This window comes from Gorilla gorilla, chromosome 4, assembly GCF_029281585.2.
Source record: "Gorilla gorilla gorilla isolate KB3781 chromosome 4, NHGRI_mGorGor1-v2.1_pri, whole genome shotgun sequence".
NCBI lineage: Eukaryota > Metazoa > Chordata > Mammalia > Primates > Hominidae > Gorilla > Gorilla gorilla.
Window position 1 is genome coordinate 173,584,093 of NC_073228.2, and position 27,909 is coordinate 173,612,001.

At 40.4% G+C, this 27,909-nt stretch overlaps 1 protein-coding gene across 2 annotated transcripts in view; it reads left to right on the top strand.

Moving 5' to 3' along the window:
* Positions 1 to 27,909, top strand: part of DOCK2 (dedicator of cytokinesis 2) — a 441,813-nt gene that overhangs the window by 121,461 nt on the left and 292,443 nt on the right. For both annotated transcript variants that reach the window (XM_031011390.3, XM_055387440.2), the window contains exons 24-25: positions 1,519 to 1,589; positions 3,333 to 3,439. In XM_031011390.3, coding sequence (XP_030867250.2) covers positions 1,519 to 1,589; positions 3,333 to 3,439 — 178 coding nt within the window. The remainder of the gene's footprint in view (positions 1 to 1,518; positions 1,590 to 3,332; positions 3,440 to 27,909) is intronic.

Below are 27,909 nucleotides of genomic sequence, written 5' to 3' on the forward strand. Positions count from 1 at the left end.
AAGAATCCACTCTATGAGAAGGCAGGATGCCACTGGTGTGCAGTTAACTACAAAAAGCAAGTTGCAGACATGTATATTTACATACACACACATGCACATGTAGGTTCATGCATAGAAAGCAGTCTGGAAGGAAATTCACCACAATGTTAACTAACAGTGGTCCTCCCCTCTCTGGGGAGGAGAGATTGGGACCCAGAGGAGGATGCAATATAGGACTTTGGAAACAATTTTCACCCTCATGCCTTATCTGGTATGAATGTTTTTACATCAAACATAGAGTATTGACTTTTTAAAATTTAAAAATTATAAACAAGATTAAAAAAGGGATGAAGGCATAGAGAGAGAGAGAGTTGCTATTCGAGTAAGGTGGCCATGTAGCTTAAGGGTTACAAGAAATGGCTCTGAGTGCAGCCTGCCTGAATTTGAATCCTGGCTCTCCACTTGCTAACTTTTCAACCCCAGGCTAGTTATTTAATTGTGATGCACCAGAGATTCCTTATTTATGAAAATAATGTTTCCCTTGCAGGGTTGTAACTAATAAGCTAATCTATTAGCAGTCTTTGTACAGCGTCTGCCCTGTTGTGAATTCTTAGAGATAATCATAATCATTATTTATGTTAAGAATCTCAGTTGTATATGGCTAGGAGGAAGATTTTCTTTAGGAAAGTAATTTTCCGATTTTTTACTTGAGTCTGATTGTTAAAGGGTGATACACGTTAATAACAGAACACCTAAAATATACAGAAAAATAAATAAAAAATGCATACTTCCATTAGACCCTTCAACATTATTTTCCATTCATGTGACTTACAGTTCTTTCTACTGAAACTGTAGTCTGCCCTGCTGCTTAGCAAGTGGTGTTGCTATGCAGGGGGTGAGTGTGGCTCCTATCTCTGGATGCATCAGTTACTTTAAGAGAGGAAGCAATCCACTGCAATGCTCAGCTTTCCCAACCCAGCTAGTGGACCAAAACATACCCACTATTATTCACAAAGTGGCCAGGGAGAGGAAATATGAATAACTTGTCACCAGCAAAGCAATTCAAGTACACCATCTTCCATTAATAATATGTCACCATTTATTGAGCACTAAAATAGGCCTGGTGCTCTGTTGGATGCCTCACATATATTATTTTTAATCTTCGCAATCCTTCAGAATACATATAACTTTGTCTATTTCACAGATATGTAAATGTCTGAGAGGTTAAGTGTTTTGTCCAAAGCCTCATGGCTAATAAGGTGTGGAAACAGAATTTGCAGATCTATAGAACTACAAGGTCTGTGGTCATTCTAGTCTATGTTATTGCCTCCTTGAAGACAGGAGTTGTGACTTCACTTTTGTATACAAAGAAGTCCGTGCTTATGTTTTGATGTCCATACAGAGGCTTCCATCAATATTGTAATGTCCAGGATGCAGAATCATTCTCCTCTGATCTGTGTCATGCTGCAAAGTACCCTCTTTGCCAGCACAGACTTGTTGATGTGAGGATCACTCATATGTATTTTACATTCCACCTAGGTGGCGGCTTTGAAATACATCCCATCTGTCCTGCATGATGTAGAAACGGTCTTTGATGCGAAGTTACTCAGGTGAGAGCTCATGTTGTACTTTCTTGGGCTCTGCTGGCAAGCCAGGGATTCAGAGTGGGAGGAGGGCTCTTATGGGGAGCTCCAGATGGGCACTCAGCTTGGGGATGGGGAAGACCTGTGGCAGGGGATGTTTTCAGGGTTTCCGGTGTGGTATTTTTACCTTTTGGTTTTCTTGTGCCAGACTTTGGTGAAAACCAACTGTGTAATAAGCATCCCTCTTTGGTGATGTGAAAATTAATCATATAGGTTAAAAAAAATTGATGTTTGAGATGAATGTTTCCATTTCACCTGGGCCTGAAGGTTATTTTGGGTTCCACTCTTTGCCTTGTAGACCCCACAGTTGCAAATGGAGAACAGCCCAAGCATACCTAAAGAGATAATGGAGACAGCTCCCTTTTGCCTTCTACTTCTTAACTACGTTCAGCTCATAGATGAACACATTATTTTAATGTGATTATGCTGTTGGAATAGGGGCATTTCAATCAGATATACCTTCTTCTTTTTAAAAAATTTACTGTAGTTTACAGATGACAGACTTTAAAGACTTTTTATATTTAAATACTTATAGATTTAGAAGAGAGTTGCAAAGATTACATACAGAGAGTTATCATATGCCCTTCACCCAGCTTCCCCTAATGTTAACATTTAAATAACTGTGGCACATTTATAAAAACTGAGAAATTAACATGGATACAGTTCTTTTAACTGCACTCTGGACTTTATTCAGATGTTACTGGTTTTTTCATGGATGTCCTTTTTCTGTTCATATGGAAGATTTTTGCTAGCTCCTTCTCATCCTTCAGACCCTCAGGCTAAATGTTATCTTGGAAAAGCCACTGCTGGGTATTGTAAATAAATTAAATTTCTCCCCCAGCCCCTGTGCCATTATTCTCTGACACAGCTCCCTATTTATTTCCTCCACTGCATACATCACTGTGTATTGATTTGTTTGCTTCTGTGTCATTTGATGACCTCTATTAGAATGTAAGTTCCATGCCAAATGGGACCCAGTCTGTTCCCATTATATCCCCATTTCTCTGCGCTTTGCCTGTCTCATATTAAGTAGATGTTTAATAAGTCCTTGAAAGAATAAATGAATACAATAAGTTTATTCTGGAAAGCCCACAAGGGCTATAATTTTGTTTCAGGGTATTTTGATTCTCACCCTATTTGGGAAGAGCTATCTCCCTTTTGATGTCCCAAACTGGTTCTAATCCACAATTTTTCATAGTTTTAAAAAAAATTAGAGATTTTGATTTTAAAACTTATCATAAAGCGTTACCAAGCATGAAACATTTGTAAGTAAAATGGTATGGTAATGAAGTCAGAACCTTGTTTTGAACTCTTGTTTCTTTAACTTCCTAGCTGCATAACCTTAGAAAAGTTAGCCTTTCTAAACCTGAGCTTTCTAACTTATAAAATTAGGATAAGTATTGTATATAGCTTGTAGAGTTATGAAGTCTACATGGCACAATGAATGCAAAATGCAAAGTGTGTGCTTGGTACACAGTAACTGCTCAGGGCTCTGGGTATTTTCAGATTTTTACGTCTCTTTTAATGCTGCTAATATTCTATACCAAGAACGACTTGTACATTTTTACTGAAGGCTTACCTTGCACCTCATGCTCTGCCAGGACTTGGGGGTTTCCCAGAGCTAGAGGTCCAGGGATGGACTGTAAGTGCTATGAGCTGGGAGACATGGGTCTGCCTTGCTCTACCAGTTCCTATTTTTCCTGCCCTCAGCCAACTCCTGTATGAGTTCTACACCTGCATCCCTCCTGTGAAACTCCAGAAGCAGAAAGTACAGTCTATGAATGAGATAGTCCAGAGCAACCTCTTTAAAAAGCAAGGTGAGTACACAGCACCCTTGCTGGGGTGGGGTAAGGGGCCAATAAACCCCACATCATTTTGGGGAAGCTTGGCAGGAGAGGGCAACCTGTCCAGTGACTATAACATCTCTTTTCTCACAACTCCCTTGGTCTGCATAAATGCAAAAAGTAGAAAGTAGCTGACAACTTAGATATCAGAATCTAAATTGATTTTAGGAAAGCTGAGTTTGCATTGTTTATTTCTCTTGAGAAAGTTTAATGAGGTTTTTTTTTTTCCGCCTGTATGGTTTATTATTGCTGTCTTTAACTCAAAGAGAAATGGATAAAGTTCCTTTTAGTAGAAAGAGCCTTTCACAGGGAAGTTCTCAAAATTTTGAGTGTGTAAGAATAAACTGGAGAGCTTATTAAAATGCTAATTCCTGAGACCTAGCTCGAAGAGTCTAATTGAGTAGGAATTAACATTTTTAAAAGTTTTTAGAAAAATGTAAATTATTTTGGAAAAGGTAACGCATTTACATGGATGAAAATGAAAAGGTATGAAAGGGTACCATGTGGAAATGGTCCCTCCAGACCCTGTGCATGGCTAATCCCGTTCTCTGTGGCAAAAGGCATATCCAGTTTCTTGTCTTTGCTTCTAGGCACACTCTGTGGATGTGGAATCAATTACTTATATGCTATATACTCTTTATTATTATCATGCAAATGGTAGCATGGTATGTAACTGTTCTGCACTTTGCCTTTCTTCACTTAATGGTATATATTTTTGGGAGATCACGGAATGACAGTGGATTTGCACAGAAGTTATGATCAGAGCTTCTGCTTACCCTAAACTGGTCACCACTGGGCCCCACGGGCAGAAGACTTAGAGTTACCTATTTTCAAGGTCAGTCAACTGGATGTCGATAGCTCCATCAGATTTGATGAGGCAGGATTCAGAAGCTCATATTCATCCTCTAGCTCATCTCTAGGAATGCTCTGCATGCCTAGATTTTCAAAATGGATCATGCCTTTTGCTCCATGTAAAAGAATGACCTGTTCAGAAACTGCATTCCTTCACTCCTTTCTGTAAGGGTGAAGAAATGACTTTTCAGGGTCAGTACTTTTTTCTGTATCCTAAGACCCAACCTCTCCAATTTTCAATTTCTCTATCCACACTGGTGTCAATAATAAAATGCAAAGCAAACTGTGCAAGAAACAAAGGGTCTTAGAATTCAGAGGATCAGCCATCACCCAACTGGAATTTATTCAGGGAGTGAAGCCTGAATATTTATGCAAATTGCCTGGTAATCACAGAAATATTCAGGAACCACTTCACTGTAAAGATGTTTTTTTCCAATGCCTGGTTAACATGGTGCATCCAGAATTGCTGTCTGTATCCTATCCCCAGAGTTAAGGGTAGGAGGAGGATGTGGGGATGAAAATGTTCCTGTGATTTTAATATTTATGTGTGTGGTTTCCTGACCCTTTAGACAGATGTGTGACAACAGATTAATCCAATAAATATGTAGTTTGTTTGAGCCAGGTGGTTTTTGTGAGGTTATGGAGACTAATTCTGGTAAGTCTTGTTGCACTTCTTGTGTTACTGTGCTTTTTTAAAGTGAGACTTCCATGGTTTTAAAGTTCTGATTTCCACCTCCAAATAAATTGCCCTCACCCCAAAAGCATTGAAATATGTCTGCCCCTTCCTGCCCTGGAAGCCCCTCTCAGGATTTCAGGTGGTGCCACTGCAGAGACAAATTGAGTCCCATCCTAGAGACATGACAAGGACGACTCTAGCTACGCATATGGTGTGGCACAGGCAGCAGGGAGTGGGCTACTTGGCTCTTCTTCATTGTTCAGAGCTGCTGTCATTGTCAGGGGCCCGGCTTGGCATCGAGGCCAGATGGAGTGCTAGCACTGGCCTGGGCTGGGCATGTGGTGTCAATTCCAGCCTCTTGGAAGTCGGAGTAATTCCTTTACTGCAGCCACATCTCCAGGGCTGGGAGGAGGCCTCTGAGGGTTAGCATCATGGCAGGGCAGGCTGGACAGCTGCTGCTTCTCAGTCCTGCTGTGTGTCTGGGTTTCAGATTCAGTAAAAACCCTCTGATTAATATTAACTGACAGAAGGCCAGCCCTGGCGTTGTACACAATTAAAAAAGAAAGCAAAATTCTTCCCTTTAAATACATACAGAGACTAGAGGTAGACAAAGTGTCCTTTGGGGACCCCTTTCAAAGAGGAGGCAAAGTGTAATTAGTGTAGCCACGCTCGGCTCACATGTGAAAGTCGTATGACCTTATTCACAGCTGAAAGGTAACTCCTCTCCCACCATCTATTTGCTAAGTGAGCCCTGTTACCAAAATAGTCCCAAAGGGAAACTTCAGCTCATCCCCTTTCTTAAATCCTCAAGTTCCCAATGAATAAAACCTGAATTCATTATGCTTACTAGGTGTCCATTGCCCTTGGGTAAGCATCTCTCTTTATACCCTTAAATAAGGTGAGTGTGATTCCTCTGGCCAAGTTTGAGCAGTAATGAAATTCCTCCTGTTATTCTCCCTGTGAAGTGTCCTGTGCCTCGGGGACGTGATTTGCTTTGAGGCTGCGCTCATTTAACTGCCAGATGTGCAAATTGCCTGGAGTATTTTCAGTGACAGTTGCTTGTACTCACAGCCTTGAACATTTGTATTGACATTAAGCGGAGGGACCAGAAGGCTTTTAAGCACTTTCTGAGATTTTGGCAGACTACCCTATTGGCCTGTCATCAGAAGGATCCTATGGAGAAGGTGGAGAAGGGTTTACTGGTTAAGGACGGTGGTTCTTGGGTCACACTAGACCTGAGTTTAATTCCTGGTTCAGCTTTTTACATGACTATGTGACTATGGGTAATTTTCTAAACCTCTCTGATTCTCAGTAAGCTCATCTGTAAAATGGGAATAAGAACAATAACGTCTGTCTTAGAGGGTGATAGTGTGGGCTAATGAGATGGATGATGCATTTAAAGTACTTGACACAGCACTGGGCTCAGCATAATGTTTCATACTAAGCAGTAATTGTTATTATTGGTGTTGTGGTTATTTTTCCTGCTGATCCCAATTTCTGTGCTGACCTTTAAATTCCTTGCAATAAGGGCATCCCTTAACGTTTGATAGTTGCACATAACCCTAAGCTACATGGTTTTCCTCAGCGTCTGAGAAACACAGGACCTAATGAATAAAAGGGCTTTGGTTGGTACATGCTTTCCATTCTGACTTTGAATGTGTTTTTTTTGTTGTTGTTGTTGTTTTCAATTTTTATTTCCCTAGAATGTTTTTGTAAAGGGGCCATGTTACGTATGCCTGGAAGAAGTAGAGGTCAAGGTGAAATGTTTGTGATTTCTCACTTCATTGTGTTACTACAGGCTCCAACATAGTTACATAGTTTTGGACACTTGACAGCTATCCTCTCTGATGATTTACCCCTCAGGGCTCTTTTAACACACACACACACACACACACGCCCCACACACAGTTTTTTCCTTGTTTTCTTTATGGAGGCAATTAGCCTCAACTTTGATTTGACCTGTGATATTGAGTAAATTACTTAATCCTTGCAAGTCTTAATTTCTGCATCTGTAAAATGGGAATAGTCACAGAATGGGTCCTCTTGGGTTGCTGGTTCATCAGTGGCACATGTGGCTAGTTAGCCTAGGAATTGCAGGAGTAAGGAGTCAGCACCAGCCAGGTTCCCACATGGAATGTCTTGCTCCATGTGGATGACCTCAGGCTTCAGTGAGAGGAGAACTGAGAAACTTACAAACACTAATTTGCTGTCTTCTCCAGCACAAGCTCAGACCTGCCTGGTGGTGATGACAGGAGAAAGGATGCACAGATATGCCCGGAGAAAGCTCCAAGGGGAGTCTAGAAGAAAAGCAAACCCTCTGTGCCTTTGAAACAGATTTGTCCCTACAAGAACCTCATCTCCAAGAAATGTGTCTTTTTAGTCTGATGCTAATCAGAGGCACCATCTGGTTCAGTGTAAACTGCTTTAGGATCCACATTGCTAGAGATTTCTCTTCAAATTTCCAAAACAAACACAGAGAGAGATTGACAGAAAGAGAGAGAGAGAGGCGGTGGGGAGGAGAGAGGGAGAGAGAGAGACAGACACCTGACAGAGATTTGGAAGCTCTTTCAATGTTTATTTTCAGCTGGTGGGTTTTTTCACTGGGAACTTTATTGAGAAGCTGTTCTTTGAGCAAAGCATCCAGTTTCCCTTTTATTAAAGCATAACTTCCTTCTTCCCTCTCATCTGTTGCCCACAGTATCTGGAGATGCCGGGTCCTCCATTCACAGCGTACAAGGGGCTGGACAATGGTTGGGGAAAAGAGGGATGGAAATAATTGTGCTTATATCCTTTCTAATCAACATATCATTGCAGCATTGGGCTAGGAATAAACAACTCTCTGACTCTAGCAGTTACTACTTTTTTTTTCTTTTCAACTTTTATTTCAGGTTCATGAGGAACATGTGCAGGTTTGTTACATGAATTGATTTCATGTCAGGGGTTTCATGTGCAGATAATTTTGTCACCCAGGTAATAAGCATAGACCTGATAGGCAGTTTTTTGATCCTCACCCTCCTCCCACCCTCTACCCTCAAGCAGGCCCCAGTGTCTCTTGTTCCGTTCTTTGCATCCATGTGAACTCAATGTTTAGCTCTCACTTATAAGTGAGAACATGCGGCATTTGGTTTTCTGCTCCTGTGTTAATTTGCTTAGAATAATGGCCTCTGGCTTCATCAGTGCTCTGCAAAAGTATGTGATTTTAATCTTTTTTATGGCTGCATAGTATTTCATCATGTATATGTACCACATTTTCTTTATCCAGTCCACCATCAACGCGTGTTTAGGTTGATTCCACGTCTTTGCTATTGTGAATAAAGCTGTGATGAACATACACAGGCATATGTTTATGAATGTTAATGTCTTTGTGGTAGAACGATTTATCCTCCTTTGTATATATACCCAGTAATGGGGTTCCTGGGTCGAGTGGTAGTTCTGTTTTAAGTACTTTGAGAAATCTCCAAACTGCTTTCCATGATGGCTGAACTAATTTACATTCCCTCCAGCAGTGTATATGCATCCCCTTTTCACCAAAACCTCACCAGAATCTGTTAATTTTTGACTTTTTATTTATTTATTTATTTTGAGACTGAGTTTTGCTCTTGTCACCCAGGCTGGAGTGCAATGGTGCGATCTCAGCTCACTGCAACCCCCACCTCCTGGGTTGAAGAGATTCTCCTGCCTCAGCCTCCCAAGTAGCTGGGAGGTGCACCACTGCGCCTGGCTTTTGTATTTTAGTAGAGACGGGGTTTCACCATGCTGGCCAAGCTGGTCTCAAACTCCTGACCTCTGGCGATCTGCCTGCCTCAGCCTCCCAAAGTGCTGGGATTATGAGCATGGGCCACTGTGCTTGGCCAATTTTTGACTTTTTCATAATAGCCATTTTGAGTGGCGAGAGATGGTATCTCACTGTGGTTTTGATTTGCATATCTCTAATGACTAGTGATGCTGAGCATTTTTTCATATGCTTGTTGGCTGCATGTATGTCTTCTTTTAAGAAGTGTCTGTTCATGTCCTTTGTCCGCTTTTTAATGGGGTTGTTGTTTTTGCTTGTTAATTTGTTTAAGTTCATTAGATTCTGGATATTAGACCTTTGTGAGATTCATCATTTGCAAATACTTTCCCCTATTCTCTAGGTCGTCCATTTACTCTGTTGATAGTTGCTTTTGCTCTTTAGTTTAATTAGGTCCCACTTGTCAATTTTTGATTTTATTCTAGTGGTTATTACTTTGGTGATCTTATTTAACATCTCTGAGCCTCGGGTTCCATGTCAGAAAAATTTGAAAAATGTGAATAGGAGTGTCATAGAATAAGAGACCTTTGAGTCAGGATATCTTTATTTTGGATCCTGGCTTGATTGCATGCTAGCTGTGTTCCTTTGAACAAGTAACCTCTCTGAGCTGTAGCTTCTTTAGCTACAGAAATGTGATAACTTATGAAAAACAACTAGCAGAGTGCCAGAGACCCAGTTGCTGCTTATTAAAATGCATCTATTTTGTCTGTTGTATAACAGTACTAACCATAACAATAGTAATGACATCAACAGCAACTTAAAGGGAGAGACTTAATATTTATCAAATGCCAGCTCTGTATCAGGTATTACATATAGCATAAATATATATTAAGTTTTTACAAAAACCTAATGGCCTAGAAAGTTAAGTAATTTTCATTCCAGTGAGATCAAATATTACACAATGTATTAGGGTATTAATATTTTGGACTATGTGATGCTAGAGTTACAAATTAATCTCCAAATCTCAGTGGTTTGATAATGGAAAGGTTTATTTCTCTCCTGTGCAAAGTCTGATGAAGGTCATGTGCCTTTTGTCCCTCCTGAAGTTGTGCCAGCTGGTGCGTGTGGCCTCCCTGTAGCAGGAAAGATAAGAAGGGAGGGAAGGAGCACAGTGGCTCTTAATGACCTTGGCCTGGAAGTGACACCTGCCAGTTCCACCCATGGTCCGTTGGCCAGAACACATCACATGTGCTAACACCAGAGAATCTGGGATGTAAACGAAGCACACGCACGTGCAATATTTGATGAGCGCTGTCTCTGCGGCTCACAGGTAGTAAGTGCTGGAGCTGATTCTTAGTGCAAGTCATTTGAATAACAGAACCCACCTTTTTCTCACTATGCTTTATTCTTATGAGGACTAAAAAGGAGAAAATAGTGGTGTATTGACTTGGTAATTCTTCCTTCTCCATGTGAGAACAAGTGCCTCACCATTCCTCCTGAAGGATTTGTTTATTTCCATTCCCTGCTCCCAACTCCTGTTCCAAATGCCAGGCTATACATGAACTCTGACAGGTGTGCACAGGGACCGTTGCCTGGGAGGGGGATGAGGCTCTTGCTGCCAGCAGTTGCTGTGTCACCTGTGGCTTCTCAGGGCACAGCTTCCCTGCAGCAAGCCGGGGTGTTAGCAGGCTGCCCAAGACTTGGAATGTTGACATGAGGCTTTGCTTCTAAGACTGTTCGGAAGGAAAAGGCAGTTAGGAGAACAAAGCCTCTCTCTCTCAGGATGTGCTCTAGCCTCATAGTGGGGCTGTCATCTCTCTTTGTACCTTACATGCCCTTGCAAAATTCAGTTCATTGCATATAGTGCCTGGAATACCTTCTACTGCCTCCCATTCCCTACCTCAACCCCTAGCCATGCTCAACAGGCAACTCCTACTCATCCCTTTAAGAACCAAAGTAGACCTCAAGCCTGCAGTAAGTCCTCCCTGATGTCTCAGGCATTTCAGCTCAATTCCATTCAACATTTAGTCCCTGGGGAAGCAATGTGGATACAATTGTGACGAGTTTGCAAATTTCTGCACCATGATCTCTGTGCAAAGAAAATGAAGCTGCTTCTTTTTGTTTTTAATCTAATTTAATCTCCTTTTTGAGTCTCTACTTTGTGCTGTGGCAACTTAAAAATTTCAATACGTGGTATCTTATGGCTCTAGATTTAACCAGTCTTTCTGACTCAAAACAGTCCCCACCCTCCTAGGAACTCAAATAGGAAGGGGAAGAAAGGCACAGGTTTTGACGTTTCCCTCAGTTTATCTAAAATGACTCCCTTTGGGACTTTAGCCCCAGAGGGGATGTTGGTACACACAAATTTTGTGGCTTTGGGTCTCAATGCCAGGTGAAGGAGCAGCTGACCCTTCCTCTCCATCTTATCGCCTTCCTTTCTGAGGAGGCTGTCCTCATCTCTGTCCCTGGGATGGTAGAAAGAGAATGGCTGCCAGGGTACCTGATGAATGGGGAAAGATGTGAAAGTAGAGGGTTGAACACATTGCAGATATTACCCTGATTCCCAAAGGGGGAAAAACAACGCATCTAACCTCAAAGCTTAGATGTCCCTGAGGAGTTTGCTAAAATTGCAGAATCCTGGACCCTACTCCAAAGATTCTGACTCTGAATATCTGGGGAGGAGGCCAGGGATGTGCATGGTATCAGCCCACCAAGGGGCTTTGGATGCAGGTGGCCCTTGACCTCTCTCAAATGGGAGACACAGCTCCAGGAGCCTGAGGAGGGAAAGGAAAGCAGTGTGGGCAAGGACATGGCTCCGCCATTGCAGAGTACAAACTTCCATCATGACACTTGACATATCATTCTAGCATTCTGTGTTTATGGGACTGTCTATACTGATGGAATGAACTCCTTAAGGATAAGGGAAGTTGTAAGTTTTGTTTTATTTACGTTCCTGGTCTATACACACGTTTATGTGCCTGGTCTTACTGATACCAGCTCTCAGAGGCTGGTCTGTGGACCTCGGTAGTAAAAGCATTATTCAATGGCCAGTGTCCCTTTAAGAAAAGGAAAAGAACAGACCTCAATCGTACAGAGCAGGAGCAGTCCTGGCCATTAATTCGAAATACATCTTATTGTTGATCCACACAAGACATGCTTTTATTTATTTAAATATTCTATTCATTATTTTTAATAACAAATGAAGCATCCATGCACTCACCACACAAAACAGAAGCTAGGAAGTTAACAATCACTTACATGTAACTACATGACTGCCTTTCCGCACCTAAGGTAACCACATTCTTGAGTCTTTTTTTTTTTTTGAGACAGGGTCTTGCTTTGTCATCCAGGCTGAAGCACAGTGGCACAGTCATAGCTCATTGTAACCCTGAGCTCCTGGACTCAAGCAATCCTCCTGCTTCAGCTTCTGAGTAGCTAGGACTACAGGGACATACCACCATGTCTGATGAAGTTTTTAAAAAAAAACTTTGTTGAGATAGGGTCTCCCTATATTCCCCAGGCTGGTCTCAGACCCCTGGGCTTAAGTGATCCTTCTGCCTTGGCCTCTCAAAGCACTGAGATTACAAGCATGAGCCATTGCACCCAGCCTCTTGAATCTTTTGTTAATCATTCCACTGCTTTCCTTTTCATGCAGTTGTATTGCATTTATATAAATTCCCAGTATTTTAGTTATTTGAACTTTATGAAAAGTGTATTGAACTGTTGATAATTTGAAAGAATTTATTTTTTTTACTTAATATTAAACTAGGAATCATCCATATTACTGATTGCTGGAGTTCATTGTTTTGGTGACTGTAGGAAATTCCATTGTGTGAATAAGCCATAATTTGTTCATTCATGCTTTCAATTTCAGGCATTGGGTTGTTTCAGTGTTTCTTCTATTGAAAGCACTGCTGCTAAGAACATTCTTGTACATGTCTCTTGTTGTAAATGTTCAAGAGTCTCCTTTGAGGATAGAACTACTAGTAGATTTGCTTGGCCATAAGGGATCAGAATCTTTAGGAGATAGTGAACACTCTTTTCCAAAGGTGGTTGTACCAATTTACACTCCCACCAGCAATGCCGAAGTGGACCTGTGTAGCCACAGTCTCTTTAACGCTGGATATTGCCCTGCTTCTTAATCTTTGCCACTAAAATGGGCTTAGACTACATCATCACTGTCTTCAGTTGCATTTCCTTGATCACCAGTAATGCTGAAAATCCTTTGTTCTGTTTTCTTTGCCACTCGTGTTTTGTTTCTTTGCTATGTCTGTTCATGTCTTTTGATTGTTTTTCTTTTTTCTTTTTTTTTTTTTTTGAGACGGAGTCTTGCTCTGTCGCCCAGGCTGGTGGAGTGCAGTGGTGCAATCTCGGCTCACTGCAACCTCTGCCTCCCAGGTTCAAGCGATTCTCCTGCCTCAGCTTCCTGAGTAGCTGGGATTACAGGTGTGTGCCACCACGCCTGGCTGATTTTTGTATTTTTAGTAGAGACAGGTTTCACCATGTTGGTCAGGCTGGTCTTGAATTCCTGACCTTGTGATCCCTCTGCCTCGGCCTCCCAAAGTGCTGAGATTACAGGTGTGAGCCACTGCGCCCGGCCTTTTGTCTTTCTATCAGATTGGTTGTATTTTTCTTATTGATCTATAGGATATTTAATATATTCTTTCTACTTATCTTTTGCTGATTTTATGTATTGTGAATATCTTCTCCCAGTTTATACCTTGTCTTTTTATTTAAGATGCATTTTCATGAGCAAAAGTTCTTAATTTTAACACAATCAAATCAATCATTTTTTTAGTCAAATTTTTGTTTGTGCCTTAAGAAATCTTTCTCAGTCCTGAAGTCTAAAAGATGTTCATTATTTTTACTAAGAATTCTATAATTTTAGTTTTGATACATAAATCCTTTATCTACAGAGTTTATGTTTTATATATAGTGTGAGTAGGAATCTGATTTTTGTCTTTTTCCCATTTGACCACACCTCTTTCCCAGCTTCATCTGCTGGACAGTTTCTCCTTTCTCCATGCCAGTGTCATTTTGCATTTTCAGGACATTGCTCTTTCCTACAGGCTGTAGGCTGAGTTGCTATTGCCTAGATTCAATCTCTGGCGCTGAGGACAGGGTTGCCGTAGACTGGATTCAATCTCTGGTCCACAACATGCAGGTTCTCTGTGCTATCACTCACTGAGAGCTGAAGGATTAGGAAAAAGGAGTAGCCTCTCCTCCTCCAGTCAAGCCCCTGAATTAGTCTTCAGTGTGATGTTAGCATCCTGGGAATTATGTGCCAAGGCATAGCACTTACCTTCTCTTGGCTTGCACTTTCTCAATTATGAAAGAAATAGTTTTCCTTATGGTAAGAAATTGCTTGGGCTCATAGAGCTACATTCCTGTAGTTTCTTTTTGTATTTGATAATAACAGCACTGAACTGGGAGTGAGGAGACCTGAATCATAGTAAAAACAACATCAGCAGTTGCAACAGCAACTGACGTTTATTGACTGCTTGTTATGCACTGGCACTGTGCTAAACAGTTAGGTATATTATCTCATTTAGTGCACAGTTGTGAGATCTTGGGCATGTCCCTTAACCTCTGTAGAACAACTGTAAATGATGACACTGAACAAGATTTTGTAGTGTTCCACCAACAATGAAAATCTATGTTTTAAAAAAGTCATCCTCTGCTTCACAGTGATAATAATTCTGAATCTTTTTCACATAATACCATTTAGTGCCTTAAAAACCCTCCTCTTCCCATTGAAAAATATTCTCCCAATACTGTGTTGAGAAGTATTGAGAAGCATTCCCCCAGTACGTCTCAGCATCCTGCCTCAGCTGGGGGCAAGGGATGAGGCCATTTTATAGAACCTTAAGTGAATGGAGGGCAATTACATGATGCATTCGAGGTTACACAGCTGGTCATTTAACAATGCCTCATGTGCTGGAGTGTTTCATTTCTTCAAGAAAGTACCATCGATTTTGAGGACAAGTTTTTTCTCATCAGAGCATTTAGAGGCATCAAAGTTCTTCAAGTGAGGAGCCCACTTTGCCCGTTTCAACTGCAGTGTTACAAAGCCATAGCCAGCACCAAAACGCCCCTTCCACACTCTGGAGATCTGAGAAGGGGTTCTCCCTCAAATCCTCTCTTCCTGTTCTGATGTGACGGATTGCAGACTTCATTCTCAGAGAGAAACCTTCAGATCCAGAATCAGAGAAGACAGTGATTTAATGTGCTGCAGAACAAGTCCAAGAGAGATTTATGAAAGTGTCTGTTGGGGGTGAGGGTGCACTGAAGTTAAAAAAAATTGGCATAAAATCAAGGAAAAAAATCTGTCTTGAACTTCCAAAAATACTTAGAATAGCAGCTTTCAATGGCCTTATGAACTACAATTTAATTAGGGGAGAAAAAAATTCCAGATCACTTCTTTAATAGCAATGTAAATAAAGTCAATAAACTCTTCGTGTGTGTGTGTGTGTGTGTGTGTGTGTGTGTGTGTGTGTGTGTGTGTAATTTACCTCATTAAAAATAGAGAACAACAAAATCACTCTGTTCTCATATCTTTCAATCTATATTCCATGGGATTCTTATCTAGTTTTGGAATGATTCTTTGCATTAATGGAAGCATATATAATGAGGGCATTTATATAAATCTTTATAAGGTTATGCATTTACTCCAAAATTTTGTTTTCACTGTGAAATTGCAATCATGAATGATTCCCATTATGCTGAGGTGGGGTTTTAGAATGTTTGTATGGTTTGGCTGTGTCCCCACCCAAATCTCATCTTGAATTGGAGCTCCCATAATTCCCACGTATTGTGGGTGTGACCTGGTGGGAGATAATTGAATCATGGGGGCAGTTTCCCTTATACTGTTCTCATAGTAGTGAATAAGTCTCACGAGATCTGATGGTTTTATAAGGGGAAACCCCGTTCGCTTGCTTCTCATTCCCTCTTGCCTGCTACCATGTAAGACGTGCCTTTTGCCCTCTGCCATTATTGTGAGGCCTCCCCAGCCACATAGAACTGTGAGTCCATTAAACCTCTTTTTCTTTATAAATTACCCAGTCTTGGGTATGCCTTTATCAGCAGCGTGAAAATGGGCTAGTACAAGTGTCCTGAGACTTTTATGTTGATCTGTTGAAATTTGATTTTGCTAGGTTATTTTTCCCCAACATCTTAGAATAGAAGGAAATTTCCTGAAGATGACAATACAGTTGAATTGAAAATTTGCTGCAGATTTATTTCAGTTCAAGTAATATTTATTAAAAATCTAAAACTGTGACAGCACTGTACTGTGGGGACTATTAACAAAATACAGTAATAAGTAATGTATGGCCACCACTTATTTAACCATTATTTTGTGCCAGGCCCAAAATAATTAACTAATTTAACTATCATGACATCCATGTAAAGTGTAGGTATCACTATTCCCATTTAACAGGTGAGGAAACTGATAAGGAGGTTTAAAAACTTGCCAGTTAAGGAGGTTTTAAAACTTGCCAGTAGTTACACACCAAGTAACAGCAGAGACACCATTCCAACTGGGGTCTGTCTGATTCCCCAGCACACACTGAACTGCCATGCTGGATGACTTCTGGAACAGAAGAGTTTCTGTCCCCAGGAGCTTACGATTGGAGAAGAAAAGATTTACCCAAAGATCTCTTTAAATTTGAGCTCACACATGCTGGGCAGGTAATACAAATGAGTGAAGGGGCAGGGTCATAGTTATTATGAGATTTGCTAAGATAATCATTCCTTTTCTAATAGATAGTCCTAATGTCACCTTCACTTGTATTTTTTACAACTCAGATTTTCTACTTGCCTATTAAACATGTGGGAACCTTCTTTACTTCACAAAGAAATCTGATTTCTTTCATTTTCCTCCCTAAAACACAGTGCCATCTGGTTAGTCATCCATATCCCCATGACTGTTTTGTAGTTGTTGTTGTTGTTGTTGTTGTTGTTTTCTTTTGAGACAGAGTCTCATTCTGTCGCCCAGGCTGGAGTGTGGTGGCACAATCTTGGCTCACTGCAGCCTCCGCTTCCCAGGTTCAAGCGATTTTCTTGCCTCAGCCTCCCGAGTAGCTGGGATAACAGGCATGAGCCACCATGCCTGGCTAATTTTTTGTATTTCTAGTGGAGACAGTGTTTCACCATGTTGACCAAGCTGGTCTCGAACTTCTGACCTCAGGTGATCTGCCCACCTCGGCCTCCCAAATTGTTGGGATTACAGGCATGAGCCACCACACCCAGCCATATGCCTATGTGTGACAGAGACAAGTGTATGGTGAAATGTTTCTTTGCTACTAAGGAAGCAAGAGTGACAGAAATCAATGGCCAGCCAGCTCTGGGAGGAGAGACTATAGGGATTGGTGAGGACTGGGGCAGAGTCTGTGCCATGGGTAAACAGGATGGCAGTAAGGACTGGGGCAGAGTCTGTGCCATGGGTAAACAGGACAGCAGTGAGGCAGGGCCATGTCAATATGCAGACACAGTGCTGCTTGATAGTCTGTCTCTCTTTCTTTTTTCTTTTTTTTGAGATAAGTCTCCCAAGTGGAGACCTGCTGATTTATTTTCAAATGATATAGAAAACAAACAAAACCTACAGATGGACCCAGAATAGCAGTCTCTGGTGCAAATATAATGTTTATAGAGTTTTAATAAATATATAAGGTTTTCATTAATTTATTATAAATAAATTTTATAATAAAGTTTTATAGAATTATAAATATGATAACTTGTAAGTTATTATGTTTATAAATAACCCTATAAGAATGACTATTGCCAGAATTCAGTGAAAACAGGGCTGTTGGAACATTGGGGACAGTTTTATGGAGAAGGCAGGATGTCAGCCGAACATGAAAGGCCAGTGTATGTGACACAGACCCTCTCTGGATGACAGCCTGTGGGAGATCTTGGAGTGTCTGAGCTGCGAGATGCCTGCTTCTCAACCTCAGCAGCCCTTGGGATTCCTCCTTGCCTGATATGCTTCCTTGCTAAGGGGGGCCTTGGACCACACTGAGACCTCTGCTAGGCATGCTTCTGGAGATGTTGGCCCAGAGATGGGAAAAATGGCATTTATTCTTTATGTAAGTTAGGATTATCAAAATATCGTGAGTTGATTGTAAGACATTTGGAAATGTATAAAATGTCCATGATCTCACGATTTAGAGGAAACCATTGTTTATTCTTCCTCTCTCTTGTATCATATATATGATATGATATGAATCATATCATATATAAATATATATATATAAATATATATAAAAATATATAAATATCTAAAAAATATATAAATATATAAAAATATATATACAAATATATAAATATATATAAATATATATAAATATATATACAAATATATAAATATATTTAAATATATATAAATATATATACAAATATATAAATATATTTAAATATATAAATATATATACATATATATAAATATATATACAAATATATATATAAATATATACATATATATAAATATATATACAAATATATATATAAATATATATAAATATATATATAAATATATATAAATATATATATAAATATATATAAATATATAAATATATATAAATATATATATAAATATATATAAATATATAAAATATATAAATATATATAAATATATATATAAATATATATAAATATATATATAAATATATATAAATATATATAATATATATAAATATATAAAAATATATATAAAATATATATAAATATATATAAATATATAAAAAAAATATATAAATATATATAAATATATATAAAAATATATATATATATAGGTCTCACTCTGTTGCCCAGTCTAGAGTGCAGTGGCATGATCATAGCTCACTGCAACCTTGACCTCCTGGGCTCAAGCAATCTTCCCACCTCAGCCTCCTAAGTAGCTAGGAATGCAGGCACACATCACCATGGCTAGCTAATTTCAAAATATTTTTTGTAGGGACAGGGTCTCACTACATTGCCCAGGCTGGTCTTGAATTCCTAGCCTCAAGCGATTCTTCCAGTTCAGCCTCCCAAAGTGTTGGGATAACAAGTGTGAGCCACCACACTTGGCCTGTATCATATATTTTATATAATTGGGATCTTGTTTTGCATGCTCTGTAATCTGATTTCTTTTCTGAAAATTATTAGGAACATTTTCCCATTCTATTTTTAAGGGCTTCACAGGACTCTTTGAAGGACACTGGCTATAGTCAATTTTATGGCTTGGCTCTGCGCCCCTGACCAAATCTGACCTTGAATTATAATAACCCCCACGTGTCAAGGGTGGAACCAGGTGAAGATAACTGAATCATGGCGGCAGTTTTCCCCATGCTGTTCTCATGAGATCTGATAGTTTTATAAGAGGCTTGCCCTTTCGCTCGCCACGCATTCTCACTTCGTCCTGCTGCCCTGTGAGAAAGGTGCTTGCTTCTCCTTTGCCTTCCGCCATGATTGTAAGTTTTCTGAGGCCTCCCTAGCAATGCGGAACTGTGAGTCAGTTAAATCTCTTTCCTTTATAAATTACCCAGTCTCAGGTATTTCTTTATAGCAGCATAAGAATGGACTAATACAAACAATTTTAATATTTTCTTCTTTAAGGACATTTAGGTTCATTTCATTGTATGCTAGAAAAACTTCCTGGAATTCATACCCTTAATAGACAAATCATTGTCCTCTTTGCTTATTATTTGTTTACCATTGGATGTGAGTCTCACCCAAACTTACCAGTGTTTGTCCAGGTTTTGACTCTCCCTTTTCCCTACTTTTCAAACACAAAGGTGCATGCACACACACACAGAGGATTTTGCTTCCTCCCTCTGTGATAGACTCAGCATGGAGCAGACTGTGTTGTCCTCGAGTTAAGGAGTTGGAGTAACATGATCCAATTTGGGAGGGACATGTTTTCACAACTCCGCCGTTATCCTTGATGGCAGGGGGTGTGTCTGTGTGTGGACGTTCCCTGCAATACCAAGCACTTAAATGCGACCACACTGAGAGCCCTCATTAGTCCTAGGCAGCCAAAGTAGATTTGCTGAGCATGCCACCATCCAGGCTGGAGAGACTGCCCACATGGAACCAGACGCCACAGTGGAGAGGGGAGCCAATTATCCAAAGGCAAATGAGACTCTAATTACAGCTTTAGCTAAAGAGTGGGAAATTATTTGAGGAGAGACTTCCCATTTCTGGTGTAGGCACAACACAGGACAGTTGTTCAGAATAAGGGGCTGGATCAATTCCTGATTTTGCTACCTTACCCGGGATACTTCACCTCTGTAAGCATCTGATTCTTCACCTGTGAAAGGAAAACAATATAGACGGTTGACCTCACTGGTTTCCCATGAGCATTGAATGTGATGTTGCCGGTGAGAGGCATAGAGAGGCCTGGTCCTTAGTAAGGACTCATAAGCCAAGTTTCATCATCAATAACTATTACTAGTGTTACTATTATTTGCGGTCATCTGATAGCATCATAGAAGGTACAACTGGAAGGCAGGAGAGCTGGAGTCTCAGCTCTGCAGTTTCCTGTTTATTCCAACTTAGAGAATGAATTCATCCCTCCGTCTTCATTTTCCTCATTTCTCAAATGAGAAGCTTGAATGAGGGGATACGTGAGTACACATTCCCTCCTGAGGTTTGTGGTCCTAAGCTAACTGTAACCTAGGGTTCAGGGTTTGAGTTACTCTGTGCAGCAGCACTCAGCACCTTCCACTCTCACAAGTGCTCCTGGATGGTGGGAACCTGGCTCCTCAGTTACTATTTCTGGAGTTCTTACTAACACACAGAGGTGCATTGTGCTGAGAACCATATATCATTACCTTCATGAATCCTCCCATCAACACTGTCTTACAAGGGCTGTTATGATCACCTCTTTGCAGGTGCTAAAGTTGAGATTTATATAGGAAGCTGGGATTTAAACATAGGCTCCTAATACCCATACTAAATGGTCTCTGTGTCCACAGTGTTCAGTAGTGAGTAGTAATATTTTTGTTCTTATAAATATTGGTTGGGCTGCACTCGAGGATTTGGAAGAACTGGGATGGAGAGGACACTCAGCAGTGTGCTCATATTGCACTCTTCTCTCTTTTACTCAGTCCTTTCAAAAGTGTAGGCACAAAAGTCAGGAAGGCAACACCTGTAAGACTTTGGGGCAGCTCCTGCTACCTCAGCCCTGTCTAACTTTCTCTCTCTGTAAAATGAGACTGATAAACAGTTGCTCTGCCCTACTTGCCTGGTAGAGTCATTTTGAGCTACACGAAGGATTGTATATGCGTGTGTGCATTAAAGAATTTGCACGCTGGGCATATCAAATGTTTGAGCTGAAAGGAATGTTAGCAACCAGCTGCCCAGAGATAGTCAAATTCAGCAATTGAGAGAAACCCTGAAGGGGCTTCACCTTGGGTGTATAACAAGCAGGCCCACTTCTCCCTGCTTCTTAGAATAGCTCACTGTATCTACGTCTCTGTCAATCTACTGATCTACCAATCTATCTATCTATATATCCAAGACAATTTTCAGCAAAAAAATTCTAAGTCTAAAGAAGTATGTGGTATTTGTTTTTCTGTGCCTGGCTTATTTCATTTAGCATCACGTGAAAAATTGATCTGGCTCTGATGAGGGATGTTGATAGTGGGGAAGGCCACGTGTGGGTGGGGACAGGGGATATATGGGAACTGTGTACTTTTGACTCAATTTTGCTGTGAACCTAAAGCTGCTCTTTAAACAAAACTACTCAAAAAATAAAAAACAAATGCAGTACAAACATTGACCTGAATTACCACCACCCCTGATCCATTTTACAGAGGAGGAAAAAAGGCCCTGAAAGAGGAAGTGGCTCTTCTAAGGCTACTGAGTAGAAGAGTTAAGACAGAACCCCTGGTTCAGCTTTTTCTGCCCACATACCAATTTACTTACCAATTGTTAGCACTGAAAGTGTGGCCCTGTCCCTCCCTGGCTTAAAGGGTACACTTCAGTGCCTTAGGGAGGGGGGTGGTGGGGCTTCAGTTTCACTGCCTGTGCTCATGGTGGTGCCTGTGGTTGGGAACATCTCTGCCATTGCTGGCTCCCTGGCATCACTGTGCCTGCGATTGTGAGCTGTTGGTGGTGGTGTCCAATGGCTCACACTGGCTCATTGCTGGGACAGTGGGATAATTTCCTAGGGCCAGCTCTAGAGGAACTCACAAGATGATTAGGTGGTGGCTGAGGTTCAGATGGGTTCAGGCTTTCTGCCCCACCAGCTTCTAGCTATGCAGGTCCAAACATCTCCCTGTCCGTCTCTGTCTGTCTCTCATTTGTTCTGTCCCCACCCCACCCCCGCATCATCCCATGCAGCCCCTTTTTTAAAATCTTCTGCTTCACCCCATCCCTAGAGGAACTCCCCCTTTCCCCTTGCTCTCTTCTTAAGCCTGAACAACTCGCATCAGCTTAGACACCAGCCAGTTCCTAGGGAGGCAGTTCTCCACTCAGTCCCCTCAGGTTCCAGGTGTGGAGGAGGTGTGGTGACTGACTGTGGCCCTGAAGAGAGTGTAGGCTGCAGGAATTCATCCCATTGCATTTGCCCTCCCAGAGAGAGTTCTAACCAGTTTTCTTTCTGGGTCACCAAAGAAGTAAGGCACACCTTGCCAAGGTGAGCATTATTTTTTTCTCAGACCCAGCATCTTCTAATCTAATTTGGGGGTCATGTATTTCCCCTTCCACCATGGCTTTGGCCTTGATCCTTTTGGATCTAGCAACCCTGGCATTACTGTGCTAAGAAGCATTTGGCTCTTGCCCATCCAGCGTGAGCCCAGTTTGCCCTGGTGATTGCCACCTTCCCCTAGCTGTAAACTCTGCTCTATGACTGAGGAGGGACGGAGTCCGCTCTGATTAGATTTGTAAGTTTTAAGGCTCCCCCAGCCCAATAAAGTGTGTGTGGATGTGTGTTGAATCATTCTAACACACCTTCCAAAATGCATGGGAAAGTTGTCAACTTCTTTTCTCATGGTGTGTTAAAAGAATTTGGCATCCAATAAAGTACCTCTGGGCCTTGTGTGCTGGCAGCTTCTGGGCAGGTTGACGGTTTCCTCCCTGTTCATATTTGTTTCATCATAAGCCAAACAAAAGCACTGAGAATCCATGTATTCGGGATCTCAGGGGCCTCTCCTCCTTCTCGTGCTTCTCTAAGATTTTCCTTGTGCTTACGTAACACCAGCTTCCTGACTTCAGGTAAAGAGTGTGTGTTTTCTCTCTATATTCCCAGTAACTGGCACTAGGATAGGTGTTTGAAGGTGAAAGGAGCAGTTGCCTTCATTGAAAGATGGTAATATCGTCTATTGAAGAAAACACTACACAGTACGTCTTCACTTATTGTCATCCGTAGGTTCTTGGGAACCGTAACTTTAAGTGAAATGATGTATAACAAAACCAATTTTGCCATAGGCTAATTGATATAAACAAGAGTTAAGTTCCTAACTTAAAATATCACCATAAAATATCGCCATACTTCTAAATAAAGACCAAAACACTTCTAATATTATACATTAAAATAAATGTGAGCTATACATACATTTAAGAATAATAAAAACAAGTAAGATCATGACTTACCCACTTATTCCAGTTCAGGGTCCTGGTGGCTAGAGCCCATGCTGGCATCTCAGGGTGCCGGGCCGAAACCAGCCTTGGACAGGATGCCATTCCATCACGAGGTGCACTCACACGCACCTATGCTCACTCACACAGTGGCCATGTGGACATGCTAAATGAACCTGATGCACATGTCTTTGGAATGTGGGAGGAAATTGGAGTACCTGGAGAAAATCCACATAGAAATGGGGAGAACGTGCAAACTCCACAGACAGTGGCCCCAGCTGGGAATTGATTTTTTTTCTCATCAAGGTTATAAGAAAACAACATTGAATGAAATGGTGTTATTCAAGACCTGCTGTGCTAAGAGCTGGAAAATTTAAACTCTAGTCCAGGAAAGCTACTAACAAGCAATATGACCTTGGACAAACCACTTAACCTCTCTGGGCTTCATTTCACATTGTATAATCAGAATGTTGGATCTCTGAGATCCTGTTCATCTCTGACAGTCGGCCAGTCTCTGTTGCCAGGACAGCATAGAACAAGAGACAGCAGCTTCAAGTACTATTTAAACTGCCTGAAAGGCATTCTGTTTTCCTGGGGTTTTGAGGGCACTAGTGTCAGCCTGACATGAAAGACACAGAAGGACTCACTGTGTTTGGATGTACCCAGATTAGGGTATTGTCCACACAGGCCGTGGTGTGTGAATCCAGTGTGTCATTGAGAGGCTTGTTAGAACTAGGTCTGTGTTTCTTGGCATGGGACCTGGAACTCTACCACTTTCTGCCCTTCTCCACACCCCCTCTCCCGCCCCCACAGAGAGGGGCAGCAGTCAGGACATTGCCCCCTTTGCAGGTGGATGTTTCTCTCCATGCAAGTGTTTGTGTGGGTCTCAAAAATTTGCTTTTCATCAGGCTCATCCCTGCCAATGTCCCAGATTTGCCAGAACCCCCGTCTGCAGCAGGATGCTTTGTTTTGTTTGTTGGTTTATGGGGATTCTGGGCTCTGTCTCTGGGTGCAGTGGCAGGTTTTAAAATCAATTACAATCCACGTAACAGGAGGTTCGCCACAGCACTCTGCTGTCTGTTCAAGGCCTGTGCTGAGAAATTAAGTAGGTCCCAGTTACCTCTCAGAAAATTTGTGGTATTTCAGGGGACTACAGCGAGTTGCAAATCTTGATAGGTAGTGGGACCTGTCAGCAAACAGCAGACTGGCTTATGTTGTGGTTCAGCAGGAAAAGGAGAGAATAATTCCCTGAGCATAAGATGTGTTGCTCCCTCTTCTAGTTTATCAGGAGATAGCCACATACATCAAGAGACAGACCCTGGGTTTGGGGTACAAGCAGGAGAGGTGGTTATTTCTTGCTCTTTTTCCAAGAAGACGGGAAACTGTGGTTGTAGTCTCCTTATTTGTGATCAGGTTCCTTGCAGCTGTTTCATCCCCAGGCCTAAAGCTGACCAGTTACTCCTTTCTCTGTCTCTTGCCAACCTAGGGGGAGAACACTAGGCAGCTTCCTCCCTAGTTTTTTTTTTTTTTTTTTTAATTTCTTGATTCATCCTGGGAAATGGGTACATCCACAGAATGCCTGCTGTGTGATTGCAGGTCTCCAGGTCCTTATTTCTATGCCTTAGGGTCAGAAATAGGGGGAACACAGAGAGCAGGACTACCTAACTGTTTTGGAGAAATTCAACAGCCATGTAGGTCTTCGGTTCTCAACTGCATTCGAGGTTTGCTTTACCCATCCTTGCCTAGAGGGGATTTCATCCATTCTGCTGGCTCAATGCCATCCTGCTGCCTACAGCTGCAAAACTTAATTTTTAGTCTACGTCTTCACCTTCTTCCCAAGACCTGTATCTTTAACTGGCTCTCTGACATATAAAATTCCACACGTGATAGATGGAGCCACATTTTTTGATGAAAAGAGGCAATGTTTAGAACAGGTTTTCCAATTCAAAAAATGTTTATTGATTCTCTGGCATAAAGAAAACATTTTGTAGCCATTTAGAAAATACAAAGATGATGAAAATATGGTGATGTCCTCAAGGAGCTTGCCTTTATTTGCAAAATGAGGCATTCTTTATTATAATGCAGAATGAATATTTTATAGTAGAGATAATAAGCAAAGCACCGTGAGACTTCAGAGGAGAGAGCCAGAGGATGTTAAAGTCATTCTTGTAGTTTAAAACCTCCAAAAGATTATTTAAAATGAACAAGAAACACCAAAGAACTTCAGAAATTGGAAATATTCAACTTTTATTATATTAGATTTGGTAACCTCTGATTTTTTCATGATCTTGACTTTGGCCCCAAATGTACAAAGAGCGTTTGTTGGATGATCTCCTTACCAAAGTCTAGAGTTCCAGAGAGCCATTTCAGGGTTTTCCATTTGGTTTCATAATTAAATTGTATTCATCGGTGACTTTGGAAAAGTCGTGTCAGTTTTTTGGTTCTTGGCTTCTTGATCTGTAAAATCTGGATTATAGTGGGGTTAAATGTGAATATTAAATAACAATGCTCAACACAGTCCCTGAATGGCAATAAATGCTAGATAAATGATAGTTTGAAATTAGTATGATTATTATTTCCATTTTAATTATTCATTAATAATTATTATACCCATTTTTATTATCAGTTTGAAGTTAGAGACACTGTAGAGCATTAAAAATAAAAAGTTGCTTAAATTGACTTTTTAGAATATCAAGATAGAAAAAAGCTGTGGGAGAAAGGGTGTTCATATATACTATAATAATTATGATACTAGTTACTTTTAATAATTTTTATAAAAACTTACAAAGTAGGTTGTTATCACTATTTTACAGATGGATAAACCTGCTTAAATGTGCCAGTTCTTTCCAATAAGCAAGCTTGCAGATACTTAACTAATTTTTAACTATTGATGTATTTGTTTTTTCCCCTCACAATCTACTGTCTCTTAGGAAGGTGGAGATAAACCCGATAGTTTGAAATTAGCACCCTCTTTTACTCAACCAGCATAAAGGACTGTTTGACCTAGGCAAGTGATGAGGTGATTTGTAAGGCCAATTTAAATTAGTGTCTTGCCCACTGGCTTCCAAAGTCCAGGGATGTGCAGGTATATATTTTGGGCAGTCAGGTTCTGTTGTGCGTGGATTGTGGTCAATTTCATTGATTTTTTTTTTCTCAACACAACAGTTTCAAAAGGCTCTTTTGCTCCCCAAATAGCTGATCTTTTCAAACCTTTTGCTATTTTTTCCTGGTAAGACTTTCAGGTAACAGTGTAAATGCAATGAACAACCACACATTTCAGACGATGATGATGATATTTTTGAACATGTTTAATGATTTCACAAAACACAGATGGGAAAAGTTGAGTGGCTCCTTGGAGAAACTATCTAATCCAACCTCTTCATTTTCAGCCCAGGAAAGTGTGGTTCTGAGGGGACATGACCTGCCCAAGGTCACACCACAAGTTGGTGGCAGAGTTGGGATTAAAAGTTAGGAATCCAGATTTTAGTTTCTTTCTTTCATTTGCAGAGTAAGCAAAACTATTTTCCTTGGCATGAAGGATAATTTCAGGTGTGTACAAATAGAGTACTGTATCCAGAAGGGAAGTTCATTCATTCAGTTCCTTTTCAATCTTTCTGATTATGTCAACGATTGTGTATCTTTGCTGTTTTGTTTTTATCTTTCTCTAATAATCTCCTTTGATAACGAAGATGGAGCAGACATCAGGCTCAAGCTTCTCTTAGAATTTAATAAAAGTGTTTATTTTTATTGTATTGATTGTTATGATATCTTCCATTTATGGCAAAGGATACTGGTTTTCTGGTTGAGGTAGCAAAGTTTTCTTTCAAAATAAACTTAAGCAGATTCAAATGAATTTACTTTATGAAAAATATTAAGTAAACAATAGCGCAGGTGGAAATTATGATGAATACATAGCAGGTTTCCCACTGAAAAACATAATGATAAACTAAAGCTTGGAAAATACTCGACTGGATTTTGCCCTTTAGAAAGCTCTAAGTTCTATGAAGATAGATATGGCTAAATCCCAGTTTCCTTCTTATTCATGTCATGTCCTTTTTATGGAGCAGTCAGAAAAACAATCATTAGATCTGAAAGAAGATCATAAAAATTACCTGTATAAGAGATGAACTCGTATGTTGATAACCTCATTATGGGTAGCTTCCCTACAAGCCAAAAAGTTGGATCAGCAGCCAATCTAATTTCAGTATGGAGGTAGTTTTGTTTATATTTTACGTTATAAACAGTATGTGAATGCATTTGAAAGCAGAAACTAGTTTCATTTTTCAGGAACTGATGCTGTATTTTAAGATATTTTATACCTTATTCTTGCCTTTTTTTCCTTCCTAAGAGGTTCTCTACTTTCTGATCATCTTGCTCTTCCATCAGAGAGTGTGAATGAAGAAAAAGATGGCAAAATGCAATTTATCAAATATTTTCCCACTATTAACACATTTTAGAGATTAGCATATATAGAACAAATGGAATAGGAATATTAAAGTTATTCATTAAAATGGAGAGTAGAACTCTCCACATATTTCTTTCATCTATAATTTACCAATATCAAATGAGTACCTGGAAAGAAAGATGTACTAGATTGCAGTATTTGAGTGTTTTTCCCATTATCTT